At 46.7% G+C, this 26,885-nt stretch overlaps 1 protein-coding gene across 1 annotated transcript in view; it reads right to left on the bottom strand.

The window, feature by feature from the left end:
* Positions 1 to 2,480: 2,480 nt before the first annotated feature.
* igf1rb (insulin-like growth factor 1b receptor) overlaps positions 2,481 to 26,885 on the bottom strand; it is a gene marked incomplete at both ends in the record, with an annotated part of 31,677 nt that continues 7,272 nt past the window's right edge. The window contains 19 exons of the mRNA XM_079217204.1: positions 2,481 to 3,024; positions 3,362 to 3,496; positions 3,626 to 3,755; positions 4,327 to 4,489; positions 5,282 to 5,389; positions 5,489 to 5,718; positions 5,817 to 5,887; positions 6,486 to 6,585; positions 6,697 to 6,856; positions 7,489 to 7,622; positions 7,752 to 8,059; positions 8,777 to 8,984; positions 9,087 to 9,254; positions 9,704 to 9,939; positions 10,997 to 11,123; positions 11,308 to 11,516; positions 12,419 to 12,563; positions 13,145 to 13,281; positions 13,687 to 13,990. Coding sequence (XP_079073330.1) covers positions 2,481 to 3,024; positions 3,362 to 3,496; positions 3,626 to 3,755; positions 4,327 to 4,489; positions 5,282 to 5,389; positions 5,489 to 5,718; positions 5,817 to 5,887; positions 6,486 to 6,585; positions 6,697 to 6,856; positions 7,489 to 7,622; positions 7,752 to 8,059; positions 8,777 to 8,984; positions 9,087 to 9,254; positions 9,704 to 9,939; positions 10,997 to 11,123; positions 11,308 to 11,516; positions 12,419 to 12,563; positions 13,145 to 13,281; positions 13,687 to 13,990 — 3,617 coding nt within the window. The remainder of the gene's footprint in view (positions 3,025 to 3,361; positions 3,497 to 3,625; positions 3,756 to 4,326; positions 4,490 to 5,281; positions 5,390 to 5,488; positions 5,719 to 5,816; positions 5,888 to 6,485; positions 6,586 to 6,696; positions 6,857 to 7,488; positions 7,623 to 7,751; positions 8,060 to 8,776; positions 8,985 to 9,086; positions 9,255 to 9,703; positions 9,940 to 10,996; positions 11,124 to 11,307; positions 11,517 to 12,418; positions 12,564 to 13,144; positions 13,282 to 13,686; positions 13,991 to 26,885) is intronic.

Genomic DNA, 26,885 nt, shown 5'->3' with positions numbered 1-26,885 from the left:
AAACATAACAAATATTAGGGAGGGGGTGAAAAAATGAGGGGAATTTGTACAGTGATTTACATGAACAAATACATAAATAACATCTGGGCTGGGAATCAAACTGTTGGAGGTTGTTCGTGTGGTCCTCTCTGATCGCATCTACCCGCCTTCATGCTGGAGCGTGACGCGGCTCTTTAGTTCAGCTTGATGAGCAGTCCGTCTAATGCCGATGGGATTTAGCATTTATTTTAAAAAAGCGAACATGTTCAGGAGAAGAGAAGCAGCGCCTCGCGCGAGTCGTCCTCAATTGTGAAATCGTATTTTTCTTAAAGCTTAAAAAAAAAGACAGAAAAACCTCAGGGCTGTGACATAATCCCACTTATTATAACTTAGTCTACAAACACGTTAATAACGTGAGCAATGACAACAAAGATAAAGTGTGGATAACTCCAGCAGCTAACCGAAAACCAGCCTTGATTGAGGCGAGCCTGATTTGGAGCCCTGAAACTGACAAAATGTGGTAAACACATGATTAAATATTACTGTACATAAGAAAAAATATTGTAAGTTAAATAATCGAAATGGAGTGAAAACTAAATTAAGCTTTTTTTCCCCCACCAACGAGTTCTTCTATGTATCTAACATCTTTTGTCTTTATAAACCAACTGATTGGAGGTAAAACAAAAAGCATAAAGCACCTCCATCCTAATTAATAACAATATTATTCATCAGTGTATTCAGTTAGATGTTTTTCTGTTAGATTTTGTCAGAGTTGGGGCTCCGTACAGTTCATGCAAACCCAAACTGGAAAACCTGGTTTCACACTGTTGTACGAAACGCTGCTCTTTGACTAGTTATCAAGAGTCATGAAGCAACAGAGCGAGAGGGACAAAGAATCAACACACACACACACAAATGCACACACACACACACACGAGGCTGGATGTCTCTGGATATGACAGCACAAAAAAAAGGGAAAGAAAAAAAAGAAAATAGAAAAGGATTTTACTTTTCTCCTTGACCTGAGATTTAGTTGGGACTCAGAAGTGATGCCCGACCTCTGACCTCTGGGGTGTTGAGCGGAGACCCCCAGAGGTCCGAGGACCTCGATCATCGATTTCCATCGCTGTCCTCCCGTCGGATGGGAGGGAGAAGTCACACAAGGCAAACGGTCGTACCTTTACGCCAACACAAGACAGCTCAGATACACTTTTACACGATTACAAGCAAAAAAAGAAAAGAAAAAAAATAGTACTGTAGTGGAAACGTTCATAGAGCCAACCTGAAGGAGATTTGTTTTCGCTTTTTATAATATATATATATATATATATATATATATATATATATATATATATATATATATATATATATATATAGAGAGAGAGAGATTTCAACTATATTACAACCACAAAGAGAAATAAGGAATAGCAGCTTCTTCTTGTTTTGTACATGACGAATGTCTCCAACCGTAGAAAAGTTAGAAAAGTGACAGGAACAAGTGGTGCGTACATCAATGCTCTGAGAGACGTCCTAAATGTTGGAGTCTAAAAAAATACCTGTTTGTATACAACGGTTTGTATGAACTCGGAGCAAACCCCGATAGAGACGTCATAGATCCGGACTTTATATTTGACTTCCTCTCTTTCTTTCTTCTCCCCCTCTCTTCTTTATTGATTATATTTGGCGTTTTTATTTCTTAACCGTGACGGAGCGGCACTTTGTGAGAGGACTCAATTTCAGATCAATTTGATCGCAGAGTCGAGTAGCCGTAGCGAGCAAAACCAGCAATAAAGGAGTAGTGTCGGACTGTAGAGGGACGTTAATATGGTTTAAGAAACATGTGGTGGCAGATCAAAGTGCTTTTTTTTTTTCAATCCGGAGAGTTACGGGGCAAGAAGAGAGAATTTTTGTACAATTTTGGCAACAAATTTGGCAGATTCGACTTTTCTCCCCTTCGGCAGATTGGCTGTTCCCGGCATTACGCCGACGCCCAGCCTGCAGAGCAAGAAACCGCTGACCTCTGACCTCCATCAAGTGCTTCTTCATTAGATATGCTGAACATTTCGACCATGATGCACGCTCAACAGCGACCGCGACGCCGGTCGTTTATAAAGGCCTACACGTCATGTAAAAAAAAAGAAAACAAACCACAATTTATAAAATAGAGATCGGATGAGATCTCCCCCACCCAAACCAGGTTTCTTTTTTTTCTTGGTCTGCCCCACTCAGCATTAACGGCAGTGTCGTGTCTGACCGGCAGCTGGTAGAAACCCAAAAGTAGAAGAATATGAAACAGATGTGTGGCGGTACAGCAGAACATGCACTTGGCGACCGTTTTGTCCACCTTCCTGCGCCTCTTTGCTCGTCACTGAGTAGCCACGGCCAGCTGATGGACATGGGTTTGCTGCATGTGATTTAAAAAAAGAAAAAGAGAGAGAGAGAGAGAGAGAGAGAGAGAGAGAGACATCAGGGGCTGCAGTCCGGCTGGTGTCTCTGTCCAATCAGCAGGCAGAGGACTGCGGCAGCGGCATGGCGCGTTCATTTTTGCGCCCACCGTTCATGTGGGCGTACGGTGGCAGTTCGTCCAGTGACGGCCCCGCCGCCAGACCCGGCGCCGTTGCGAGGCCCGGCCCCGCCGCCAGACCCGGCGCCGCCGCCAGCCCGTTGGCCGCCGGCTGTTGGCCGCATTCGGCGGGCTGCTTGTCCGTAGCGGCGCCCGACGTGCAGGGAGACGAAGGGGAGCTGGGCTCTAACGACGGGGCGGGCGGAGCCTCTGAGCTTGGGGAGGGCGGGGTCTGTTGGGGGTTGACTGGGGTTTGCGGGGTCTGCTGCGCGGAGGTCGCGGCGTCCAGAGGAACGTCGTCCACGCTGTCCATCTTGTCCACGTGGTGCTGAGCAGCGTCGGGCGACTTGTTGTCGGCGCTGTAGAAGAAACTTGCCTCTTGGAAAGACGGGTCCAGCTCGTCCTTCAGGCTGCTGATGATCTCCACGAAGGCCGGACGCATCTTGGGATTGTACTGCCAACACATTCTCATCAGCTCGAACCTACACACACACACACGCACACACACACGCACACGTTAGCCCAGTCTGCATCACGTCCTCCTGTAGTGATGACTCTATCCAGAGGAACTGGGCCGTCCTACCGACAAGCCAATATTTACTTTTGCCAAATGTTTGCTTTCTGTTGCTGAAACAGCCGCATCATTTATGGGGATATATTAGCAGAAATGGAACATAATATTCATAACTAGCTCATAATGAGCGGGTCAGAGGGTCTTATCTGCGGCTTGTGCTGCTTTCCCATTCGTGGGAATAGAGGGGTCCCGTCGCTCGTGGTTCAAATAGCAGGGCGGAGGGACAGATGGTGTGTGCGTCTTACAGCAAGTCGGGACAGCTCTGTGGTTTCTCCAGCAGCCCTCCCTCCATGACGAAGCGGAGCACCTGCTCGTTGGACAGACCCTGGTAGGGCTGTTCTGACAGGGTGGCGATTTCCCACAGTACCACCCCGAATGACCTGCACGGAGGGAGGGAGGGAGGGTTTACACCGATGCCTTCCATAATCGCTATCATACTTCGGTAGGAGTAAACACAGAAAATGAAGCCACCGTGAGTTGTTTGTTTTTGTTTGAGCGCGCCTGCTTACCAGACATCCGAGGTGGTGGTGAAGACCCCGTCCTTCAGAGACTCGGGTGACATCCAGCGGACAGGGAGCAAGCCCTTGCCACCTTTGCGGTAGTAATCCGTCTCGTAGATGTCTCTGGTCATGCCAAAGTCTGCGCGTACACACACACACACACACACACACACACACACAGGAAGTGAAGCATTGACGACGTCTATATAAAATACATTTGCTACAGTAAACTGTTCCAGCTGGTTCTGGTACTTGTCCTGTGTGTCTTTATTCCACAGGGGGGCGCTCTTTACTGAGATTATAGGCCTTGACATTTTACTATGGTAACCACAATCCCCTTAGCGATCCCTCTACACCGCTGTTGCAGACTTTGAAAATTCCTAGCAATCATTGTAACCATAATGGTCTTGACGACGGCCAGGACCTTTTCACACAGAGTTTAGATCCTATTCTCCGATCGGAAACAAATCTGGAAACGAGATGTTTACTTGCGTCGCATTTCCACTGGAGAGTTCAGCTCTGGCTCTGCGGATGAAAACATGTTGACAGCGCTGCACTGCCGCCCCTAGAGGGTTCCCTCTACTGGCATTAAAGCTACCCTGGGGATTTGGTTGTCCGGCACCTTGATAGTTCGGACGTTTCCACTTCATGATGCCCCCGACTCGCTCCCACGGCAGACATTGACCTCTGACCTCCTCGCGGTTCTTTACCTCCTATCTTAACGGTGAAGTCCTCGGCCACCATGCAGTTCCTGGCTGCCAGGTCTCTGTGGACAAACTTGTTGGCGTTGAGGTAAGCCATGCCGTCAGCGATCTGCCCGGCCATCTGAAGCATCTTCTTCAGGGGAGGCAGAGACAGGCTGGACCACTGTTGCTGCAGACAGACAGACAGAGAGACAGACAGACAGACGGGAGTAAGTTCTCAGAGGAAGGACAAGGTCCTGCAGCTGAGCCACAGCTCATCACTTCCCTGAGAATGTGTACATTCCAAATAACTAATAAATGCCATATAATTTGCATGATTTAATCACATGACCAGCTCACAGCAAAATGTGTGCTGAAATACTTCATTTTTAGGTTTTAATGTTTTTGAGGGATCCTATTTTATTTGGTCAGGCATCATATTTTGGTATCAAACCCATTATTGTGAAAATCTCAATGTGTTAATTGCACCGACGGATCTGAAAACTAATGGATTCATCCGGTCCAGACCCGGCTCACTGTTAGACTCATTGTTTAAGACGACAGCTGGATTTTAAGATTCAAGTCACCTTTGAAGAACTGAAAAATCCAAATAATCAGGAATCCAATCAAGCCAGCTCAGGCTGCGTCACACGTGCATATATCACGCAATCCCTTTCTGGGAGATAACATCCGGGCGAATTTAAAACAGGGATAACGAATTACAAGCGTTGCGGACCTTGTTGTCCACGCCGGCAGCTGCATTTTATAAGGCCACTGGCGCCGGCATGCGCAGCAGGCGAGCTATTATTTTGAGCGTTTCGTGACGTTATCAACCCCGCATGGAGCGCCTGTCTTTGTAACATGATATGGGGTTGCAGGCGTGGTAGCATGGGGCGGAGATTATTTGTGAAGCGGCGCCAAAGCGCTCGCCTGAGAGATTGTTTTAAAAATGCAGTTTTGAAGGTTAGAAGTCAGTCAGTACCTCTTTAGGTCGGAGGGAGCGCAGGTAACTCTTCAGGTCCCCTCGCGTCATCAGCTCCATGATGACCAGGGTGGGTTGGCCCTGAGAAACAACTCCCAGGAGACGAACCTGCACCAACACACAGCGTCACGTCACGAGAACTGAATGACGCCGCCGTCGTCGTCGTCGCGTGAGTGCACCAACCTCCATTTGTGAGCGCGTACGTACCACGTGGTGACAGTTGAACTCCTTCATGACAGAGGCCTCATTGAGGAACTCGATCCTCTCCCTCATGCTGGCCGACTCGTTGACGGTCTTAATGGCGACGTGAGTCTCCGGTTCGTCCTTGACCACGCCCTTTGCCAGGCCCTCGTACACCATGCCGAACGACCCCTGGCCGAGCTCGCGGCTCAGGGCGATCTTCTCCCGAGCCACCTCCCACTCGTCTGGCACGTACACTGCACGGAGAGAAGAAGAAAACGCGCGTTAATAAAAAAGACGCAGCGGATACGATGAACGTGCGCGCTACATTTCTCGCATTTCCCGCCTGACTCACTTTCCGCGGCGCTGAAGTACTCGGGGTTGACCGAGGCGTACAGGACTCCGTTTCCGAGCCGGTCACTGCTCCTGACCGGAAACGAAAACAGAACCGTTCACAGACGCACAGACACACAGACACACTCGCCCGTTGCCTTCTCCCACGTCTGCGGTGTGTATGAACGTGAATATCACAGTGCTAGTTACCAAGCAATATTGGCAAAACGTTTCTGAAATTCCCACTTGGGTTGGAACATTACAAAACATTGATTTAAGACTTTGAAAAAAAAAAAAAAAAAAAAAAAAAAAAAGCAGATAAAGAGCTATTTTATGGCAGTTCTTCCTTATATCACAACATATGCCTCCCAGCATTTGAACCACACAGATGCATTTATTCATCATCTTGACTAAACACAAATACGTCCTAATAATCACAGTGCACATTCTCACTATATTTTCCACTTGTGTGTTGGTTTAAGTGGCCTGTGATTGAATATCGAACATCAACCATTACCAACTGGTTGAAACTTTGAGTGTCGGGGAGAAAAAGAAGAAAAACTGTTTGCTTGTTTTCACTGAAAGGTTTTTTTCATTTCATGTTGTGATCCGATATTCTGTTGCATTCTGTTTGGAGACAGTCGCTGTGCCTATGACTATAGTAGACAGAAACACACACACACACACACACCTTTTCCTGCTGAGGACCACCAGCATTGGGACCAAGAGACAGACGAGGAGGATGATGAGGATAGGAACAAAGATAACGACGTAGAACACGTTTTCGTATCCTGTTGGGTCAAACACTGTGATTACTTCAAGGGTTGCAGTCCTCTCATCATGTCTGAGCTGCTTTTTTAAAACGGATGTGAATAAAGCGGCGCAGTGTGTGTGTGTCTTACGTTCAGCCACGTAGAGATCCAGAGCGTGTGTCCACGAGCCGTTGCCAGCCAGCGACGTGGCTCTCACTCTGACCGAGTAGTTTCCAGGACCGAGGTTGGACAGCCGAACGCCTCGCTGGGCCCGATACATCTGACCAGAGACGCATTCGTGCTTCTCGGTCTGACACACACACACACACACACACACACATAATAAGCTTACTGTGGACTGAATGTTACAAATGCAAAATCAAAAAGGGATCTTTTTTAAATCTTTACTGTGCAAATAATAGGGTTCGCTACATCTGATCAGAACCAACTGTTGCCACTTAACGAAATGCGGTTAGGTTTTCTTCTTCTTCTTTCTGGCTGCGTTTGTGATGTCACTCGTTTACTGGGTTCATCTATTCTGTGTGAAATGTCTTTTTCTTCTGAGTTCATAACCAAAGATGTTTATTTAAAATGAGCACATACTATACCTACGTTACATGTTGTGTTTCCTGCACCAGTAACGTTGCAACCATTAATGAATGCAACGCTTGAGACTGTAATGTACTCAGTAACACTTATATAAAATAAAAGTGAATTTTTTTTTGTTCAATCTAGATTCTTACAACCTACAAAGGAGGGCGCAACAGTTTAGTCCATAAAGCAAAGTAAGAAATAAAATCCCATAAAGGGGATATTGATTCTCCTCCAACTAGTTTACTATTTCCCTCTGACGGGGAGAGTGCTAATAAATAAACTCTCAAAAATTCTGGATAAACATCAGACTTTTTAATCAATTTTCTGGCTGCCTAGATGTTGTCTTACCTCAGCAGCCAGTTTAAACTTGATCTCATACATGAGGGTGAGTCCGTTGGGGTGAGGCGGCTCGAGCCAGCGCAGAAACACCGAGTCCTCGTGGCCTTCCCAGGTCACTGGGGCGGGTATGTCGTCGGCCTTTTCTGGAGAGCCGCAGGGGAGAACATGTTACGGTTTCTTCAGTGGCTAGTAAATCCTAACATTCTCCAGCTACGCTTCGGTGCATGCCCGGGAGTCATAATATATGCAGACCACATCGTTCCCCCTCCAACCTGCGGGCTTGGTCCTGGAGAAGACGAACTCCGCGGCGCTGCAGCGCTGGACCTGCCGATTGCAGGCGTGGATGTCGATGCGGTACACCGTGAACGGCTGCAGGCCGGAGATCTGCAGCTCGCGCTCCGTCACCGCCTGCTCCACGAAATCAAACTCCCTGTCGGCCGGCTCCAAGTCCGCCGCGGCGCTGCTGTTGCCCGCGGCGTGGGGAGGCGGGACGGTGCTGCTGTTGGCGTGCAGCCGGTTGCGGCGGGGTTGAGTGGAGTTGGCTATGCCGAAGAGATCCCGGCGCCGCCGATCCGGCGGCCTGGAGGAGAGAGGAAGAGCGGAGATCTGAGACGAAACATCTACATTATACAAATCTGTTGAGGGACAGCTGGAAGGAAATGGCTACGGTCAAATAAAAATACAACAAAGAGAGTTCCGGTTCTCCATGAGTGCCAGGGTTTGTTTCATCTTGTGCCATTTCATTCTTTAACTACATTTCTCTTTTTAGGGAAACGAGCAACGTTTTCCTCTTCCTAACTGTTTCTGACAGACCCACCACATGTGGGAACGTCTCTGGTATGTAACGGTCACAGGAGCACAGTTCCAAGACGCAGTTTATAAGGTGACGTGTGTCGGTTCACACACTGTCCGGGTCTGAGGTCAGCTGGAATAAAAAAAATGCAGGAAATGTGAAACCTTCCCACCTGTTGTATTTTCTTTTGAAGATAGACATGTATCCATTTGTTTCTTCTGTGTCTGCAACATACTGAGAACTAAGTATCAACTGGACAGAGCACTGCATATGTGTGTGTGTGTGTGTGTGTGTGTGTGTGTGTGTGGAGACAAAGAGAGATAATGCGATGCAGATGTCTGAAGCGAAAAAGGCAGCGGAATCAGACAGAAGCCAAAACACAATTTAGAAGAGAGTTTAAAAAAAAAATAGATTTTCAACGCGTGTTGATCAACCGTTTATTGTTTTTTAACGGTTTATTGGCCCAACTGAAGACCTGGAAGACGATGACAATGAGCCGCTCACCTCGGTGTGAAAATGGAGTTGTGCAGGAAGTTCTCAAAGACTTTCCTGTAGGAGGCGTCGGCAGCTTCGGCCTTCAGGTCGTCGGCTGATTTGGGGCAGGGGCAGCAGTGGCCTTTGTTCGGCCCGTCGGGATCTGGCTTGGTGGGCTTGGTGTCCTCCTCCTGGTCTCCCACGCCTATGGCGGCGATCCTAATGGGGATCTTCAGCTCTGAAAGAAGAGGAGGAGGTGGCAGAAGAAGACGTGTTTTCGTGATTAGGCGTTCTCCCTAATTTACTCGCGACGGAAGTTGAGAGTTTCTGCGTTTCGTACCCTTGGAGCAGTAGTTGTGCTGATACAGCTCTCGGTCCTCGGCTTGTTGCTGCCACCTCACCAGGTAGTAAGTCTGGTTCCCGTTTGGCGAGATGGGCGGCGACCAGCGCACCACCAGCTGCGTGGTGGAGTTTGAGTACGCTCGCACGTCCTGAGGCATGGAGGGCGCTGAAAGAGACACGCGACACTGAATCACTCCTGATCCCGTCTTGCAGATCCACCCCCCCCCCCCCCCCCCCCGGCCTCTCCCTCCATCTCTTTGAGTTGCAGCTGTGTTTACTAAAACAGCCTTCCTCTCCATTCTCCTCACACACCATGTCTGGATCACATGCAGAAATGTGAACGCACTGCAGTCACGGACCAATCGCTCATGTGAGAAACCAGCAGCAATGTGGACGGGAACATGTAGCCGACGAGTTCTGACCCGCGCGTTAGTCACTGTCGCTGTGTAAGATGACGCTCTCCCTTAATTGCAGTCATAGGCTGCTTTAAATATCAGTCTCGCTCTTTTAGCGCCTCCCTGCTATTTGCAATCACTTGTAATATCTACTGTGACGACGCAGCCCGCAGCCTAGCCGTCGGCCGCTCCTAACCTTGACCTTCGGCGTTTCATTTACCTGAAGGGCTGGTGCGGATGTAGACCACCTTGCTCTTGGCACTCGGCAAATGTTTGTCGTCCACCATGAGTGTGATGGCCTTGACGAACACGGCGTACTGCGTCCAGGGCTTCAGGTTGGACAGCAGAACTCCGGGGTCAGAGTCCTTGTCCTCCCTCAGCTCCACATCCACCATGTTCCAGCTGTTGGAGCCGCAGCCGTCCTGCCCCTCGAACTCGGTGATGTTCTGGAACGGCCTGCAGGGAACGCGGTTCAAAATCAGTTATTAACTTTGTCAATTTGCATTAACATACACCCGTTTTATTCTTGTGTTTACAAATCAGTGATGTAAACACACCCTCCACGGCATTACAAAACACTGAGAGTGTTTACCATTCATTTGTAGCTTCAAAAAAACATGAAGAAATATATAGAAAATAACCAAAATATCGCATAAAGGTTTTTCCGGTGCTCTTTTTAATTACGTCTCATGGAGCCTCTCCTTCTGCAGTGGTTTAAGCAACGCTTCCACCAGGAAAGGCAAACAAATTGAAGAATGAAAATGTGATTTTTCGTAAAAATGTCGCACCAAATGAACCGCTTGCATCCTGTGAAAGAAAACATTAAATTCTGTGCTCATCAGCGCATCTAAGAAGCCACGATGAACTCGCCTGAGTCACGTGGGAGAGGTTCACGCAGAGCAGAGCTTCTAGAAACGCTTGAGGGCACATATATAGACTACAATATAGATTCCATCGTTTTAGAAATGCATTTAGAACATTACATTATAACGCAATATATCGTAAAATAGAATAAAATGCTAGTTAGTAGTTTTTTGCTGGTAACTATTTTTGACAATTTCAGTGCTATTATCAGTTAGCAACCCAAAACCAAAGACATTTTTGAGTTAACTCTACTTCCAGCCATGATTGTGTTGTTTCCATAGAAGTGCATTACTAAAACATTTCAGTGAAATACATAGCCACAGGAGCAGAAAATGCCCCGAAACTGCTTAGGGTTCAGAGGGTTAATGGCACCCAACAAGCTCAACTCCTAATATTTGCATAAAAATCTGTTTTCTTTTTTAGATTTTCTGCAAATTTGTTTGACATTTGCACTCATTTGGATGGAAAATTGGCTATTAATTAGTCAAGTTTAAGTCCTGTTAATTAACCTGAGAGCGAGGATCCGATTGGCCCCTGATTTTTGCCTTGAAACAAGTCCTTCGACAAGGTTCCAGCTTCTATCATTGCTACAATCAGTAGAAAGAAAAAAGGTACCAGCCACGGTTTGGGAGGTTCACAAACAACTTACGCCTCCTTGTAGTAGACGATAAAGCTGATGAGGTCTCTGTAGTCCGGGGGCCGGTAGCGCTGCCAGGTCAGCTTGATCCTCGTACTGCTGGTGCTGTTGGACTTGAACGCCAGGATCGTGCTTTCACCTGAGCAGACGGGAGTGAGGGAGGGAACGTTAACATGTTTCTGTTAGTATGTGCACCCATTAGTCTCGTCAACAGATAGAGGATAGTGGTGCAGAGCAGCATCAGGCTCAGGGAGGGTTTTAGCAAAGTCCTTCAACTGTTTTTTTTGGGGGGTTTTTCAGACCGAAGCTCAAGTGACACTCACAGCTGGCCCGGTCGCCGTTGTTCCGGAAATCGCTCTCATCGAAGCGGCCCTGGATTCCCGTCTTATCCCACATCTTGCGGATCTCGGACATGCAGAGCTTTGGGTTGGCCCTGAAGGACAGCTTTCCCGCCTTGATGGTGAGGTTGTGCTGCTTCCAGTCCCAAAGATACTGGAGCTGCTGGTTGTCCACTGCCATGAAGGCGTACATGCTGGAGGGGAAGAGGAGAGGAATGAACGACGGCCGATCGAAGCGCTTCTCAAGTGTACATTCGTTCCAAGCTGAAGGCCAACTTTCTATGCTAGTTGTACAAAAGGTAGCAGCAGAGTGCTTCTCAGTAAAGCTCTGGTGGTTTAACCCAGTTAGACAGTAGGGGGACACAGTACGATAAAACAATCCCAGGGAATGAGGTTAACCAGGGACTGCTTTTCTTGTTATGCTCGAAGAGGAGAGGAGGTGCAGTTTGCTGGGTAACACTCAGACATTCAGGAATGACAGCAATGTGGGCCGTGGGACAGTGAGATTCCTGTGAAGTCAAGGATAAACAGACGGAGCAGGGAGTGAAGGACTCTGCGTGACCCTGAGAGAACCTTTTCCAAGGCCTGCTTTGAAGCTGTGCTGCATTCAAGGTCTTGTAGGAAAAAAATTGGGACACCTGCCGTTAGCTTTTAGTCACTATATTTACTTTCCCAGTTAAAAATAAATAAATTAAAAAAAAAGACTTTTAATGATAATATCACAGCTACCAACCCAAAACAAGTAAGCCTGTCCGACATAAAACACGTTCCAGTCTGCACCCTCAGTCACAACATCCTTTTCCTCGTCTCTCCACCCTGCCAACCTTTAAGCGATGACCTCGTTGGCCACATAAAAACCCTCATGCTGCATTATTCGGATTGATGAACCATAGAAATAGAATAAGAGTAGAGTCTACTGAATATGGAGCCGAGTACTATTCACCATAACACATTCGTATTCAGGTGATTAACTGTACAGTAAAATATATTTACAGAAGAGTAGAACTGAACCGTCTCAACGGATGTCTGTTGGGGCTGAAACGTGTGTGCGTGTGCGTGTGCGTGTGTGTGTGTGTGTGTGTGTCCGTCCCCCTACTCATCCAGAAGGTTGTCTCCATCGATGTGCCGGAGGCTGCGGAGGAAGGCCAGCGAGCTCAGAGTTTGGGAGTGTCGGATCCGGACGTTCCCGGTCACCCTCTGGATCAGACCTGTGAAACTCTCCAGCTCTGCCACCATGTTGTCTAAACACAAAGACGCCCACAGACTACTGTTAGTTCTTATTTATTTTCCCACCTGTTGTGTTGATCTATTTCTACATTCATGCTTCCGAAATTCTGGAATTGTAAAGTACTATAGTGTACTATAATATAACTTGTAGACCGCTCAAGATTTGACATCTTTGTTTTACTAGAAATCCCTTCTCAGCTAAATATGTAATCTCAATTCTTTCACTTGCATTCATCTTCCTCCCTTCTATCCCTCCTCCCTTCCTTCTTGAGCCTTCTTCTCATCCTCATCCTCCTTCAGATTTTTCAGGCGACATCTGGAAATGCAACACTGTTCAAAAGCCCTGCTCTAGACTAACCTCGTCATCACTTCTGCTTTGTGGACCTATTTATGTTATCAGCGAAACACAAAACCGCTTTGGTCAGGAGTGTTTTCAAAACAAAAATCCAGAGGCGTCATCTGTCAATATGTCAACACGGCCAGCGGAGGAACCTGCAGAGCGACGGCAGCGGCGGACGCGTGGAAACGGTTATTAGCGTCAACCGTAGCCGCGCTGCTGCTGCTGCATGCTGGACTTTCGGCTTGCAGTACTTACGGCCTCGGCGGATGTTGATGTGCAGGTTTCCTTTGATAATGGTGCAGCCTTTGAGAGACTGAGCGGCATCCACGGAGTCGATGATCTTCTCGTCGCACACTTTATCGCACAGACCATCGCAGGCTTTACAGAACATACTGGAGGCAGACAGGGAGAGAGGTAGAGGGGACAGGTGTCGTTTTACTGACGTACATTCGTTCTCTAAAGTCTTGTATCTCTCCCCTGACCTTTATTTTTTACATTTCTTTTCCCCCACTCTGGTAGATTTTACGGCAATGTTTGACGGCGCCAGCCAAATGATGTCTAGGAGAGAGTTTTAACTAGAAAACCTTTATTATTTCACCAAACAACTACAGGTTTATAATGTGGCCATGGATGGATGGTCGCCTCTACAGTAACCACGCTTTATTCTGGCTGTTATTCAGTCATTTAGAATGGAAACTAACAGCAGGCTGTGGAGTTGGTGCTGATGTCAGGCCAACAATTGCGAGTACCTCCACCCATTGGCTCCACTTCACCCACAGGGGAGGATGGCGGCTCACCTGTCGGGTGCGTTCTGCATGTACCCGTGCGGGCATTCCGACATGCACTCTCCGCTGTGGATGACGAAGCTGTTGAAGTCGGGCAGGTGGACTTTGGAGCAGAGCTCTTTGCTGACGCACCGCCAGCCCTCGAACCTGTAGGTGTCGCGAGGGCAGTCGGCCACGCAGCGCCCCTGGTGGTAGTAATGTGCGCACGCCGCGCACGCCGTGTCGCTCCCGGGAGCCGTGCAGCTGCCCAGACACTGAGGGTGGCAGCACTCGCCGTCCGCCGTGCACGCTTGACGCGCACATTTCTCCGGGCACTCTGTCGGGAAGAGGGAGACAGAGAAGTATTACACCTATGCAGAGGAGTAGAAGAAATGTTGACACATCTGTGCAACACTACTTCACAGTACTCACACAACAGATATGGTTCTGTCCAATTCGGATATTCGTATTTACACAATACAAGCTACGCCGTGCTAATTTAGCAAAGCTGGAGAGAGAGACTTGCGGGTGACCACACAAAGACATTTGAACTGGATCAGGAGAAGTTGTCCACGGCCAGATGTTGCACATCAGCTCAACAGGTCACTAATAACACTTGCCAGAACCTCGCTTCTCTCGCGACTCCCATTTTAAATCCAGCATACAAAAAACACCCCCAACCCCCACAGCTACGGGGCATTTTCTCTACTTTAGAAAAAGTCAGCATGTGACAAACAGACCAGTCAGCCTCAATTTGCCCTCTGGCTATACTGGCTACGCTTCATAAAGAAATGATCTGCATTTAGTGGAGCGTCTGACAACGCGGATGTAAATGCGTCATCCCTCTGAACCCGGCTTACGACAAGACGTGCTTCACGTTCAAAACAACCACTTTGTATGCCAGTTTCTTACATTTAAAGAGAGAAAAGATGTAAATGCAGCTAACAGACGTCATCCTGTGACAGGTTGCTCATTAGAGGACACGGCTGTTTGCTGGGCGGACTGGTGTTGAGCCCAGTAGCGTGAGTCCCAGATCCACAGTGACACAAAAGCCCCTCCGCTCCGGGTTTTCCACGGAGCGCTGCTACAAATAACTCCTCCAGTTGCTGTGGTGTGTCCCTCTAAATAAGGAGGATATTGTAAAAACTGATGACGGGGAAAACTGATTGAGACACTCCAGAAAGAAAAGAAGAAAAAAAACGCTGGACCGACCCGCGTCCACGGAAGACTTTTAACACGGCTTTCCTGACCGTGGCTCGATGGCTGCACATGACACAGAGACGCTCCAGGCCGAGACTGTGAGCTACACACACACACACACACACACACACACACACACAGGAATCGCTGTGGAAACACTTTGAATTGCCGCTTGAAATGATTTGTGTGTGTGTCCTGCAAGGCATAAACAAAAAGGAGAGGCAACAGCAACAACTCAATGCCCCCCCCCTCCCCCCCCCCGCTAATTCTGATTATGTCATCGATTTAGGTTAGCCAGGACTGTGTTTAAACAAAGGGATAAAAGTTGTTTATAGGACCCTGAGTGATAGAAACGGCGAAACACGTTGCAACACGTTGCAACACGTCGCCTCCGTCAAAGGAATTGACGGCTGCAGAACGGAGGAGATGCGTTCCTCTGCTCCCCGTGCTTATGTTCCAGTGATGCATCCATTACTCCAGGATGAATGTGAGTCAGGGTATCCGCAACTTGGACTTGCTTTACTACCGTTTGCTCAAAATGGGTAAAGTGATGCCGAGAGAGCTGCTCAGGCTCTTTGTGGGGAGCCTCCAAAAGACAGATGTCAAATTGGAATAGGAAGTCATTCCCGGGGGCCTGAAACGCAACGGAGAGGGTCCAACAATCTGCTTGATCTTTTCCCTCTCCGACTTGGAGCTTAGTGCTGAAAGGAAGTGTGTTTATAGAGAAAATGGCCGCCATAAAAAGCACAGTTGAACTTTGCCAGTCAGCGCAATCAAGGCACCTTTAGGCACGCATTATCCGCATGATTTACGCTAAAAACGATGAAATACGATGAGATATTATCTTGTAAGACCAGTCAATATCCACGTTTCTATTTGCACATCACATGCTGGAAAAACTATTTCAACGTTTAATCAATTGCCAAAATAGTTGCTGAATATTTATTCTGCCGACCGACTCGTGGCAGCTCCAATAAATAATGATTATGTTTATTTGCGTAGCATTTTAAGACACATTTATGAGCTGTGAAATCACCAGCGTGTCCATATTTAGAACAAAGCATGCTTACACTTATGTGTCGAAATAAAAATCTATGTAATTCTACGTTTTTTTTTGTTGCTATATTACAATGGTTCATTATCATCACACTGAATTACTGCACAGCTCCTCAGTCTACACTGCTCTAACCAAATATATGATACTGACAACAACCAAATACAGATTGACTTGGTAAGTCGAACCCATACAGGCACACCTGCTCAGGAAACCCCTGACGGCGATGCCAACTGTGTGCCGAAGGTGTGGTTTTGCGGCGTGGTAATGTACAGCCTCGGGCTGGCAGACGGAGGACGCTGAGGGAGGGAAGCGGATAATCTGCGACGGAAGTTTTGGCTCAGACCGAAGCCGTTAAGTCCGCAGCCTCCTGAACACAACTCACTGGCTGACCAGCACATGAACACATCAGCATTCCACTGGACATCTGCAGCGTAATGGATCCCAGCTTCCCCCTCTTTACTGCACTTTCACCCGACACACATGTATATTGTCTTAGGTTTTGGGGGATAATCATGCTCAGTTTTGGGTCCCGTAATGACAAGTGTTGCCATGTCTGTTAGTTAGTTTGTAGCCATGTATCCATCAAATTGTCAAGCGAGGAAGAAATGTGAGCTGGGCGCGTTCCCATCAACTGGTTTGGAGTGATTGATCTCTGCTACAGTGCCGTCAGATGTTGCCACCAACGGCTACACATGGGAGTCATTTTGCCAGAAAAGCAGAGAGGAAGCAGAGAGGAAGCAGAGGCCGAGAACAGACGGAAAGGGAAGACGTCTTAGACGAAGACGAGCATTCACACGGAATATCCGACAAGACGGAAACAGCAAATCAGACGTGCTAGTTTAATGTTTACCGCGTGACAATTTATTTCGAAAATCCATTTTTTCTTTATCCATTTTTCGACAAAGGCAAAACCACCTCAAGCGAGCTTCTTTTTTGGGGGGGGAGCATTCGGGGAAGTATTATAAAATGTTACTGTTTCCATACATCTTTTAGTAATGAATCAATCTACATGGGTTGTTTCTCCCTGTGTCCTCAGGTATTACATTGGAAGGGAGGGTTGTGGAAAGTTACAGTAAAACAATTCCCCCCCTTTTTTAATGTGGTCATTACGCAGGCTGCTGTGGGCCAGGAAGCCCATATAAAGACTTCCAGGGAAACAGTTCAACATCACCAGCTAAACAACGGGAAATGTTGCTTCTAAACTCATTTTCCATAGCAGCCATAATAAGATAAGACTTTAGAGTCATTCATAAATTCTGAATATCTTAGCTGGCTGGCTAAACAACAAAACGCAGCAGGTGGACTGTATTTTTCCTCCGTCTCTCTCTCTCTCTCTCTCTCCTGCGTGATCAGCGAAGAATTAAAAGCCTTTTCTAACTGTTAATCCTCGTTTTCAGCCTCCATCCTTGCGGCGTTGCAGGAACAGCGCGTCACACGCACACAGAGACACAGTTGCCGCTCCAGGCTTTAGCAGTGTACTACTCAGCACAACAATAACAGGCAAAGGCAGATGTCTAGACTGATGACAGCGCAGTTGATTCAAAAACACAGATAGAGATCTATTGGCTTCAATTCCAACGGCGCAGACGGGAAATTCAACGGTTACTGTAATTCAGAAGTGTAAACTGAGGTTTGGCATCTTTAATAACCTCAGTTGTTGCCATGTCAAAGGCTGTTTTTCTTGTCTCAATGAAACATAGATAATACATATGGGAGCCACCCTTTCTCCTAAATATTATGACTAGATTTCTTTTTGTTAAATAAATTACATGTTTGGGGTTCAGAGTAGAGGAGGTGACGCAAAATACTATGAATTCTGTTTCATGAACGGGATCAAAAACCATCAAAAGCGAGTTCAAACGTGTGGTTTTGAGCTTTATGAATGACTCGATTTGATCAGGATGTTAGATGGAAATGTCTGTCGTCAATAATGGGATTGTAATGTTTTTTTTCCTTTCTTTTTCCATTAATCGTGTTGCCCTGGTGACCAAGACTGCCAGGAACCGGCCCCTGGGGCTCCCTCAACTTCCTGTATGATTTGGTTTTGTAATTTGGAGGCTGCACCATGACGTCTAAAATGACAACTTGAACATGCTCTCAACATAATCAATAACTGAAGACTGGTCTGGCTTATGTACTTTTCAAAATTATATTCAACAACCCCTTTGTTCACCTCACGTCAATATCAAAAACTCTCCTTAGAAGACTAGTTTGAAATAAAAACGTTTCAGTAATTGTGGAACGTCAATATTGTAGGATTTGTGAATGCAGAAAGTAAAATCTCCACACACACACACACACACACACACACACACACACACACACACACACACACACACACACACACACACACACACACACACACACACACACACACAGTAATTGAGAGAAAAAAAATGTACAGGCCACTTTCTTTTACAACTATGAACATGTCAGCTTATTCATTATTCTTTCAGCTAATACAGAAAATACAAGCAACTATTTCTATTCAACGTGACAGAAGCTTCTTAGAGCCAGAGTATCTATTATTACCCGTCCTTTAAGTTTTTAATTATAATACGACATAGCCGTATTTAAACCCATTACACAGCGCCTTCCTGTACACTGAATTGGGGAAATGAACAGGACCAGTACAGTACATGTCCTCAGATTGAACAAGAAGTTGATGAAAGACAGAAAACACAACAATATGGCTGTGTTTCCAGTCTCGTACAAAGCCAGTTCTGTTACGGCCACGCAGTCCGTCAGTGTGTAGGTTCAGTCAGTGAATCTGTCGTTCAGAAAACCAGTCAGTCAGAGTGTGTGAGTGTGTGTGTGTGTGTGTGTGTGTGTGTGTGTCTCGCTCACACTCTGTCTCGTGTGTCTCGTCTACAGGCCGAGTCGCTAAGCAGAACAAAGATCTCATTATTTCAGTCCATTCACATCCCTCCATGGCGGTCCTGCTCACCTCTTGAGCCTCGCGGTCCGCGACACCGGACAAAACCAGTCGGCGGGTTCGATCGGTCATTAGACCGATTAGACAGCCGCTGGGCGCCACAACCTGCCAGTCAGGGAGGCTGACTCAGAGACAGCTTCACTGGGTCCTGTCCTGATTAAATGAATCATGAACAAGAGGGTTTACCCCACTCCAAAAAGGAATTTGCTCCACTTCTTTAGCGGAACCAGACGTTAACTTCATTTGGACACTAAGGCGGACGCTGCTGCCGTAGCGCCCTGCTCTATAGCGCAGGTAAAGGGCTGCAGTTTGCACAGTGTTGCTGACAAGAACATCGAACGTCGGGCCGGATCTCCTCCCAACACGCCGCGAGGAGCCGTCCCGCGGGAGCCGAGTGGTCTGACGCTTCCTGTTGATAATTACAGGCTGCTCTGAGTGGGAAAACGCTAATGCAAGGTGAAGCCATCTTTCCCATGTAAGTGACGAAAAGCTTCACTCTCTCTCTCTCAATGGGTTCACGCGCCGCTGCCTGTCACCTCGTAATTACACCAAGACGGACTGCGGCTCCTGAGACTGTGGACCAGATCTCATTGGTATGCTTGGCGAGTCGTGTTGCGCAGCATAAATACAGGTCAATACACCTGTAGCTACGCGTGATGGCCTCGAGCGGTGACTCCCACCCGGGGAACCAGCAGCGCCAAGAGGTGCTTCTGCAGCAGCACGGAACGATTGTAGAGAAACTAAACTTATTTAATGAAACAGAAACTAACATTTGAATAAAACGATGCATCTACAGATAGACCAGGCCACAGAAAAGTTGTTTCTTGACATTACTGTTAAAGTCATGGTTTTGGAAAAACACCTGCAAGGGTATCCGGCATTTCGCCACAGTGTACTGGGGAGAAGATGAATTAGAAACCAGTAAGTCCAGTTTGAAGGCTTATCACAGAAGGACAGAAGTCAACAGTTTATTCTCCTTCAGGATTGTACAACAGCGTTGACCATTATCGGCCGTCATTATCTTCTAGTCAAAGCAAATGAAAACAACATCGGGAAAACACTCCGTCTAAGCGAGTCACAACAGAGCCAACCCGTTGGCCTTGTGGAACTTGTTGGGGACGCACATCTGTCCGATCAGCTGACACGACGAGAGCACGACAGACAAAAGGAATTCTTGGCATCCCCCGGCTGGCTGACGTGGAAAAATACGAATCAAACACGCTCGTCCCCCAGAGCCTCCAGAGAGGTCAGGCAATAACAGGCTGGTTCCCAGGGAGCTATCGCGCTAGCTGCTCCCTGATACCGCCGGCGCCGAGATAAGTTAAGATAAGGACAGACTACCATTAGCTACTCCATTAGCAGAACGACAATGGCCATGATAAGAATACTTTATTGTTGTTATTGTAATACTATTTTATCATCCAAAACACAGTTCACTAAGACCCTCAGTGCAAACGGGGCCCCCGCCTCCAACGCTCTCTTTCCACACCCATGGGGAACACATGGTGTTGAGCTGTGACAGCAAAAGGAGGAGGAGGACGACTGAGCTTCAAAAGTCCAGTTAATAAGAAGACAATCTCAACTTTCTGACGAATGCATTGGATCAGCACGGCTGTTTTCAGTAAATACAGATGATGCTCTGTCATCACGAGTGATTCCACATTTGCACCAAAAGGAGCTGCAGCTCAGAACTACGGTTGGACAATAAACGTCCAAACCCAAAATGATTTATATACGTGATGCCTTTATTGTTGCTGCAATGACGCAAGTAACTGGAGTTCATAATGAAACAAGGCAATGTTACAGTAATTCTCTCCAAATATCACATCGTTTCTGTTCAGGAGAGAAAGGACATGGCACTGAGCCCAGGTTTCCATATCAACAGTCACCATACCTGACGCTCTCTGGTTTTATTTTCACTTGGACTGGGTCCCTCTTTGTTATATCAGGTTGTTGGATTTTAACACATTCACTCTGCTTTTGTAAAAAAAAAAAAAATTAAAAAAATACTTTTCTAAATTTTAAAAAGTATAAAATGCCAGATGTTCTACAGCAGATTCATTTCACAAACACAAGTTGGTTTAACCTTCATCGGTCCACTTTGAGTCAAATTGTGTTTATTTAAATAGTGGGTGGATAGATCTCTTTATCACACACACACACACACACACACACACACACACACACACACACACACACAGTTTACTTGGAAGAAGAAGGAAAAAAAATCATGACCTCATATCAAACTAAATTATTCTGCTTTTCCATTTGTTTAAAGCGTGCCAGGACATAGTGGGCTCCATCCATACACTGGATATCATGAATTAATAATAATTGATATTCAACCTTCTTTGCTAACGTGTTAAGCTAGCTAACGTTATGAGCATCTGCGTTTTCTGGCTTCGGGGAAGGCGTAAAATACGACACTCGTCCAAGCTGTGAGGATATCTGCTGTCGGACTAGCAAGACCCGTGCACACCTCGGAGAGCTCCCCGGGCCTCCTGAGCCTAGCAACGCTTGCGAACAAAATACTGGACAGCGGTCGTTCTAGCGAGGGGATTAGTGAAAGGTCAAATGCGGCAGGAATGCTGGCAAGCAGCGTCCCGTCACATGTGTTGAGAAGATGCCCAGCATTGTCGCGGCTATCCGTGTGTGTGTGTGTGTGTGTGTGTGTGTGTGTGTGTGTGTGTGTGTGTGTGTAAAGTGGCAGTAAAGCCTCCTGGCCCATCCTACTTTTTCCCCAAATCCCCCAAAAAAGAACAGAATCATCAATAAATACGATACGATAAATGTATAAACAGTTTGTGTTTTTGTCACAACCTGGCAAATACAGACGAACGGTAAGCACATTACACACAACATAGACTGACTCACCGCTTTTTTTCTTCTCATTCTCATTCATTGTAATTCTACTGTGATCACAACAGAGTGAAATGATGGGAAATGAGCCTTCAAAACAAAACATAAACTATTGCAACCGGCCTCAGAATCCACAAACAAGAGCCTCGTCTCGGTCCTTGGTCACGGCTCATCCCGATCCGACGGTGTTAACGGAGCACAATTAAAGGCCACATAATTACAGTAGGCACTTCAACACAGCCAAACCAGTAATGTTCTCTTCCAGGAATTCCAGGGATGGGTGTGACTGTTCACTAAAAGTAGGCATGGATGTGCCTGGTTTACAAAGCCGTCGTCCCTATAATTACCAGCCCTGACAGCCTCTGGGTTCTGGGTACGGGTACGGGGGACCAGTTGTGCACCATCAATTGTTGGGATTTTTTTTTTCCCACGACCAATAACTGCTTTTAGAATATCAGCTGTGAGTGAAAACAACTCAAACTGATAATACAACTTCCAAAGGATATCTTTAGAGATGTTATCGAGTGTTAATTAACATTTTATTGCTGACAAGAAGAGTGGTACCAGTTAACCACATAGGACTTATTTTAGAAGGTGTGACTAGCAGTTTCAAAGCCTGGATTCAAACCAAAAAGGGATGAATGTTCCAACTACGAGTATCTAAAAATAGGAATAGAAGCGACTACGATGCTGACGTCAAAATATTTCAGGCGTGAAAGATTTACGAGCATAACATAGATTGTTTTGCATATTTCACTTTCGGTTCGCATCCTTTTTACCTCTCAAATTCTGGCAGGTATCGCTCCTCTGCATACCTGCCAGGAGCCACATTGTGAGATCAAAGGGCCCCACCGATTAGGCCATTCAACGGCTGACAAAATATTTTGATAATTGATTAATCGTTTGATTAAAAGTTGATTCTTTTTTTTAAAGCAAAACTTGAAAATCTGGCTCACGCTTCTCAAATTTGAGGATTTTCCCGCTTTTAAAATTGTCTGTTAGCTTCTTTAGCTCTTAGCATGCTATAACAGGGAACAGCCACAAGAGACGTCCCCTGTGCCATTTGCTGTTAAATATATGCAGTTGTGCATGCCTTATAAAAAGCCTGGTTGTGAATGGAAAGGACACACCGACACGGTTCAGACGGTAACCTGACAGTGGGTAATGCAGACTGTTGAGTAAATGCATTGTCTGCATTGGTCCTTAGTGGCATCTCTGCAGTAGACGTGAAGGAAAGAGCATTTCCTCACTCCCTTTCAGAACAGGGATTCGTAGGGACGACCACATGGCTCCACGCCAGCTGCATCAATCCCTGAAATGACTAGCGTGTGCAGATCGACTGAGTGAGTGGGTGGGTGTCTGGACTTAGCGCATGAACGTGTAGAGCTAATCATAGCAGAGATTAGACAGACTTCAGCGGAAACTCGTAGTCACTGGGCTTGCTTAAGGCGTAAGCGCTCGGCCACTCAAGTCAGATTGTCTGGATAACATGACATCACTGCTAGCTGGAGCTGGGCTTCCCTCACTGCGACTTACTCCCATCAAAATCACCTCCACCCTCTCCACTGTTTCCTTAAATATTGTCTACACCACATACTCAAACCCTAACTCCGCTGTTCCTTTATGCAGTTGTTCTGCATGCGCGGCTATCGCCAGAAAACCCACCAATAACAGCACCGCTGTACTAACCAGTAGTAGCCAATCACAGCACAGCGGGGGCAGGACCAGGCACTACATGGGGAACAGCGATGGATTTTCATTTGTTGCAGCAACAAAAAGCAAGAATGTGTGAGAATTAACGTGTGTTATTTTAAAATTTAGCAACATATTTGCGTAAACTCAGACATGTTATGTCGTCGCCAATTTGCCATCATACCCACAATGCAACAGGCACTACCTGTATGTTTTGAACAACGATTTGGTCTTCTCTGTTACGGAGGCAGCGTATATTCACAGAGCATGTACTCAAAGCAGCAAAGACTAGAGATTAATTTGAATTTGTGTTAATGCTTTCAATCGCCTCGCCCTAATGGTGTGGTCACTGTGCACTACTCCTACAGCTGATATCAGACCCTCACTACAGACGAGCCACTCATGGAGGAAAACAGAAAAAAGCGATGTGGGAGAATCACTCACTGTTATGTGACAGTCGTCAGCGCTCTTTCTCACACACACACACACACACACACACACACACACACACACACACACACACACACAGCTGAGAGTGCGTCGCCCGCATGTCAGCTAATGCATAGTTTCACTGATGCCATGGCATCGTAGTCAGCGTTTTAATTAGAACTAGAAAAATCGCCCGTTTAATGCTAAAAGTATTATCCTATAAGCTGAGATTTTCCAATTTACTCAAATCAACACACACACCTGAGGGAGAGGCATATAAAACGCAATTAAGGTTTAAGGGTACATGTGTCTTAAACACCATTAAGCCACACCTGATTGATTTTCTTGCTGAATAGAAGTGATGAAGCACTAAGCTTGTCACTGTTGTGATTTACAGTGAACCAAAAGTTTTTTATTTTTCCCCTCGGGCCCGATCCTAGCCTGAGTCGCATGTGCCCAAAACTTTCAAAGAGGCATAAACTTTAGAAATGTGCTGCCATACTTGATTTGTGTCTTAACTGACAACGCCTCAATGTGTAATCCCTTCAGCCAGGGGTTAACAAAAGACCACAAAAAAAAAAATCCTTCCAGTAAATCCCTGAAGACCTACTTTGTACTTTAATGATGTGCTTTCATCTCCTCAGACCAAACAAAGCACCGGAAAAACATCCCCCATGCTGCTCAATGAGAGCGCGTGTGTGTTGTGTGTGTGTGTGTGTGTGTGTGTGTTACAGAGAGAGAGAGAGAGAGAGAAGAGTGTGTGTGTTTGTTTCCCAGTATGCACGGACATTGCTCTTCTTTAGAAGAAGCCCATGAGTTATGAACGAGACAAAACACCCAAACCAGATTGCCCAAAAAAACAAATGAGGGAAGTAAACATGGGAGAATGTAGCCCCCACCACGAGACAAAAAAAACAACGAAAACTCCACTTTCCCAGGGAAGGGAAACAGGCTTTGAACCCTCTTTTCCTTGTAACAGTTTTATGAATGAGTTCCGGGCTGAAAGAAGGTCCTTTATAGTAACTCAATGGAAACACTTTCCCCCTTCCGTCATGTATTGATCCGGTGAATGGCCGGGGTCTGGAAACAAAATGCCTCCACAATACAAAGATGACTCTCACGCCGGCACGGCAGAGGGCCTGTGAGCCAGGCACACACTCAAACAACAGATCCCAGATAAGATTCCTGAAGCGTTATACGGGGCGCTGTCGGCGGAGACATCAGATTGTGTTGTGTTTGCGGATACTGGGACAAAACAGACAGGATCCAAGCAGCATCCAAGCAGACAACTGAGGGGGAATGAGCACTGTTTGGTCAGCCAGCTATCGGCCTTTTTTTTTTTTTTTTAATGAAGCCTGGTTTTAGCAACACCAGACTTCTCCAATGAAATGCTCAATCAATAGCACAACAACGCAGCCTCTGCAGCGAGAGCAGTGGTGCTCGTGTTGCTTTCAGATCAATGCGGTTTGAAAAGGCAGCGGCAGCAGCAAATGATTCGCCCCGGCCGACAAACTCCCTCAGGAGCCGCCGCCCCCGGGTTGGGGTTGGCTGCGTATGCATCTCCGCGGGGTCGTTCTCCGTTCCTTCTATTTTTAGGCCGCTTAAAATCGACTGAACAAAAAGCGTCGACCAGTTCGGATAGGAAGATGCCAAGTGAACACAGAACACACCAGCCGTGCCTAAAAGCATCTCATCCGTCCAGTCATTCTGACCACGAGGCCAAGTGCGGATCGCTGTTCGTTTTCTGTATTACGGATAAAGGCGGGCCGTGACGGCGTTTTGTAGTCTCATTTAGCCGCTTGTTAGCAACCGCCTTTTTTTATTTTAGAGGGAACCGGTCGTGCAAAAAATGGTAACGCTTACTTCCCCCGTTGTTGCATGAAGCTTTGCAAGTTGTTTCTTGGAGCTTAAAATCTACATTTGACGATGACGTCATCTGCGGAGGCTTGCACGCGAGTATAAACTAAAGTAAACTAATGTCTGGGTATTGGGACTCATTCCTGCAGCACTCCAGGTGGCCCCCAACACTTTAGTACAGTAGTTACTTTAGTAACTGTGGTAAACTCACTGGAAGAAGCAGTAGTAGTAGTAGTAAGAGAAACAGTAGAAGCAGCAGCTGTCACACTAGCACTGGTAATAGAATTATTACGACTAGACAAGGCATTTAGTTGTTGCCTATTTAAAAAAAACATCCAAATACAGTTCCTGTCCTTCACAGCCCTGACTCTAAAAAAACAAAACATGTTTTGGTCTAGTCTCGACAGGGTGGAGACAGAAAGATGGCCCTGTACTCTGTGTGCAGAGCCGTTACACATGACATCCTTACCACATCCTTGTTTATGCCGACAAAGCGCCTTTTGGAGGAGCAGGAGTATCTTCATTTGATGAAACTTTATACGTAACAACATTTCTGAGGCAAATATTGTACTTTACATTTGTGTTCCAGCTTTAGTTACTAGTTGAAATGGGCCACCATCCTGCATAATGAGAACTTTAAGTATGTGATGCTAATACTTTTACCTCAGTGTGTTTGTGAATGCATGACATTCACTTGTAACAGAGTATTTCAACACGGCGGTATTTACTACTTTAACAAATAGAAGAGGTCTAGTGGACTCTCTCTCTATAGTGTGTTCTTGCTGACGTGAGAAATGATAAACTGCACAGAGCTCTGCTCCTCCTCCACCTCCCTCATCCATCCACCCAACACGTCTTCCTCCACCGTCCGTCCTTTCTCTCCCACACTCTGCCGCTCCCGACGATTCGTGTTGGACGGCGTGCGTCTGTACGGTGCAGGTGCACACATGCAAGCGATCCAGGACCGGTCCCGCGACCGTTCCATGTCACAAGACCGAAAACATCAACATGCTGAGTCTGCAGCAAGGCGCCAGTCACCCGGGGGAATACAACTCGGCCAGACACACACACACACAGTCAGTCAGTCAGTCAAAACATGTTGTCTGAAACGAGTCATCTAAAACGCTGCAGTCGTAAACACAAAATTAAAAAAGGTCAGGTTCAAACCCATCGCGCCCTGGAGTGGTTTGATTAAACTTGAGA

Source organism: Taurulus bubalis (assembly GCF_910589615.1).
Source record: "Taurulus bubalis genome assembly, chromosome: 4".
NCBI lineage: Eukaryota > Metazoa > Chordata > Actinopteri > Perciformes > Cottidae > Taurulus > Taurulus bubalis.
The sequence above is the reverse complement of the archived record's forward strand: the minus strand, read 5'-3'. Positions and strand labels throughout refer to the sequence as shown.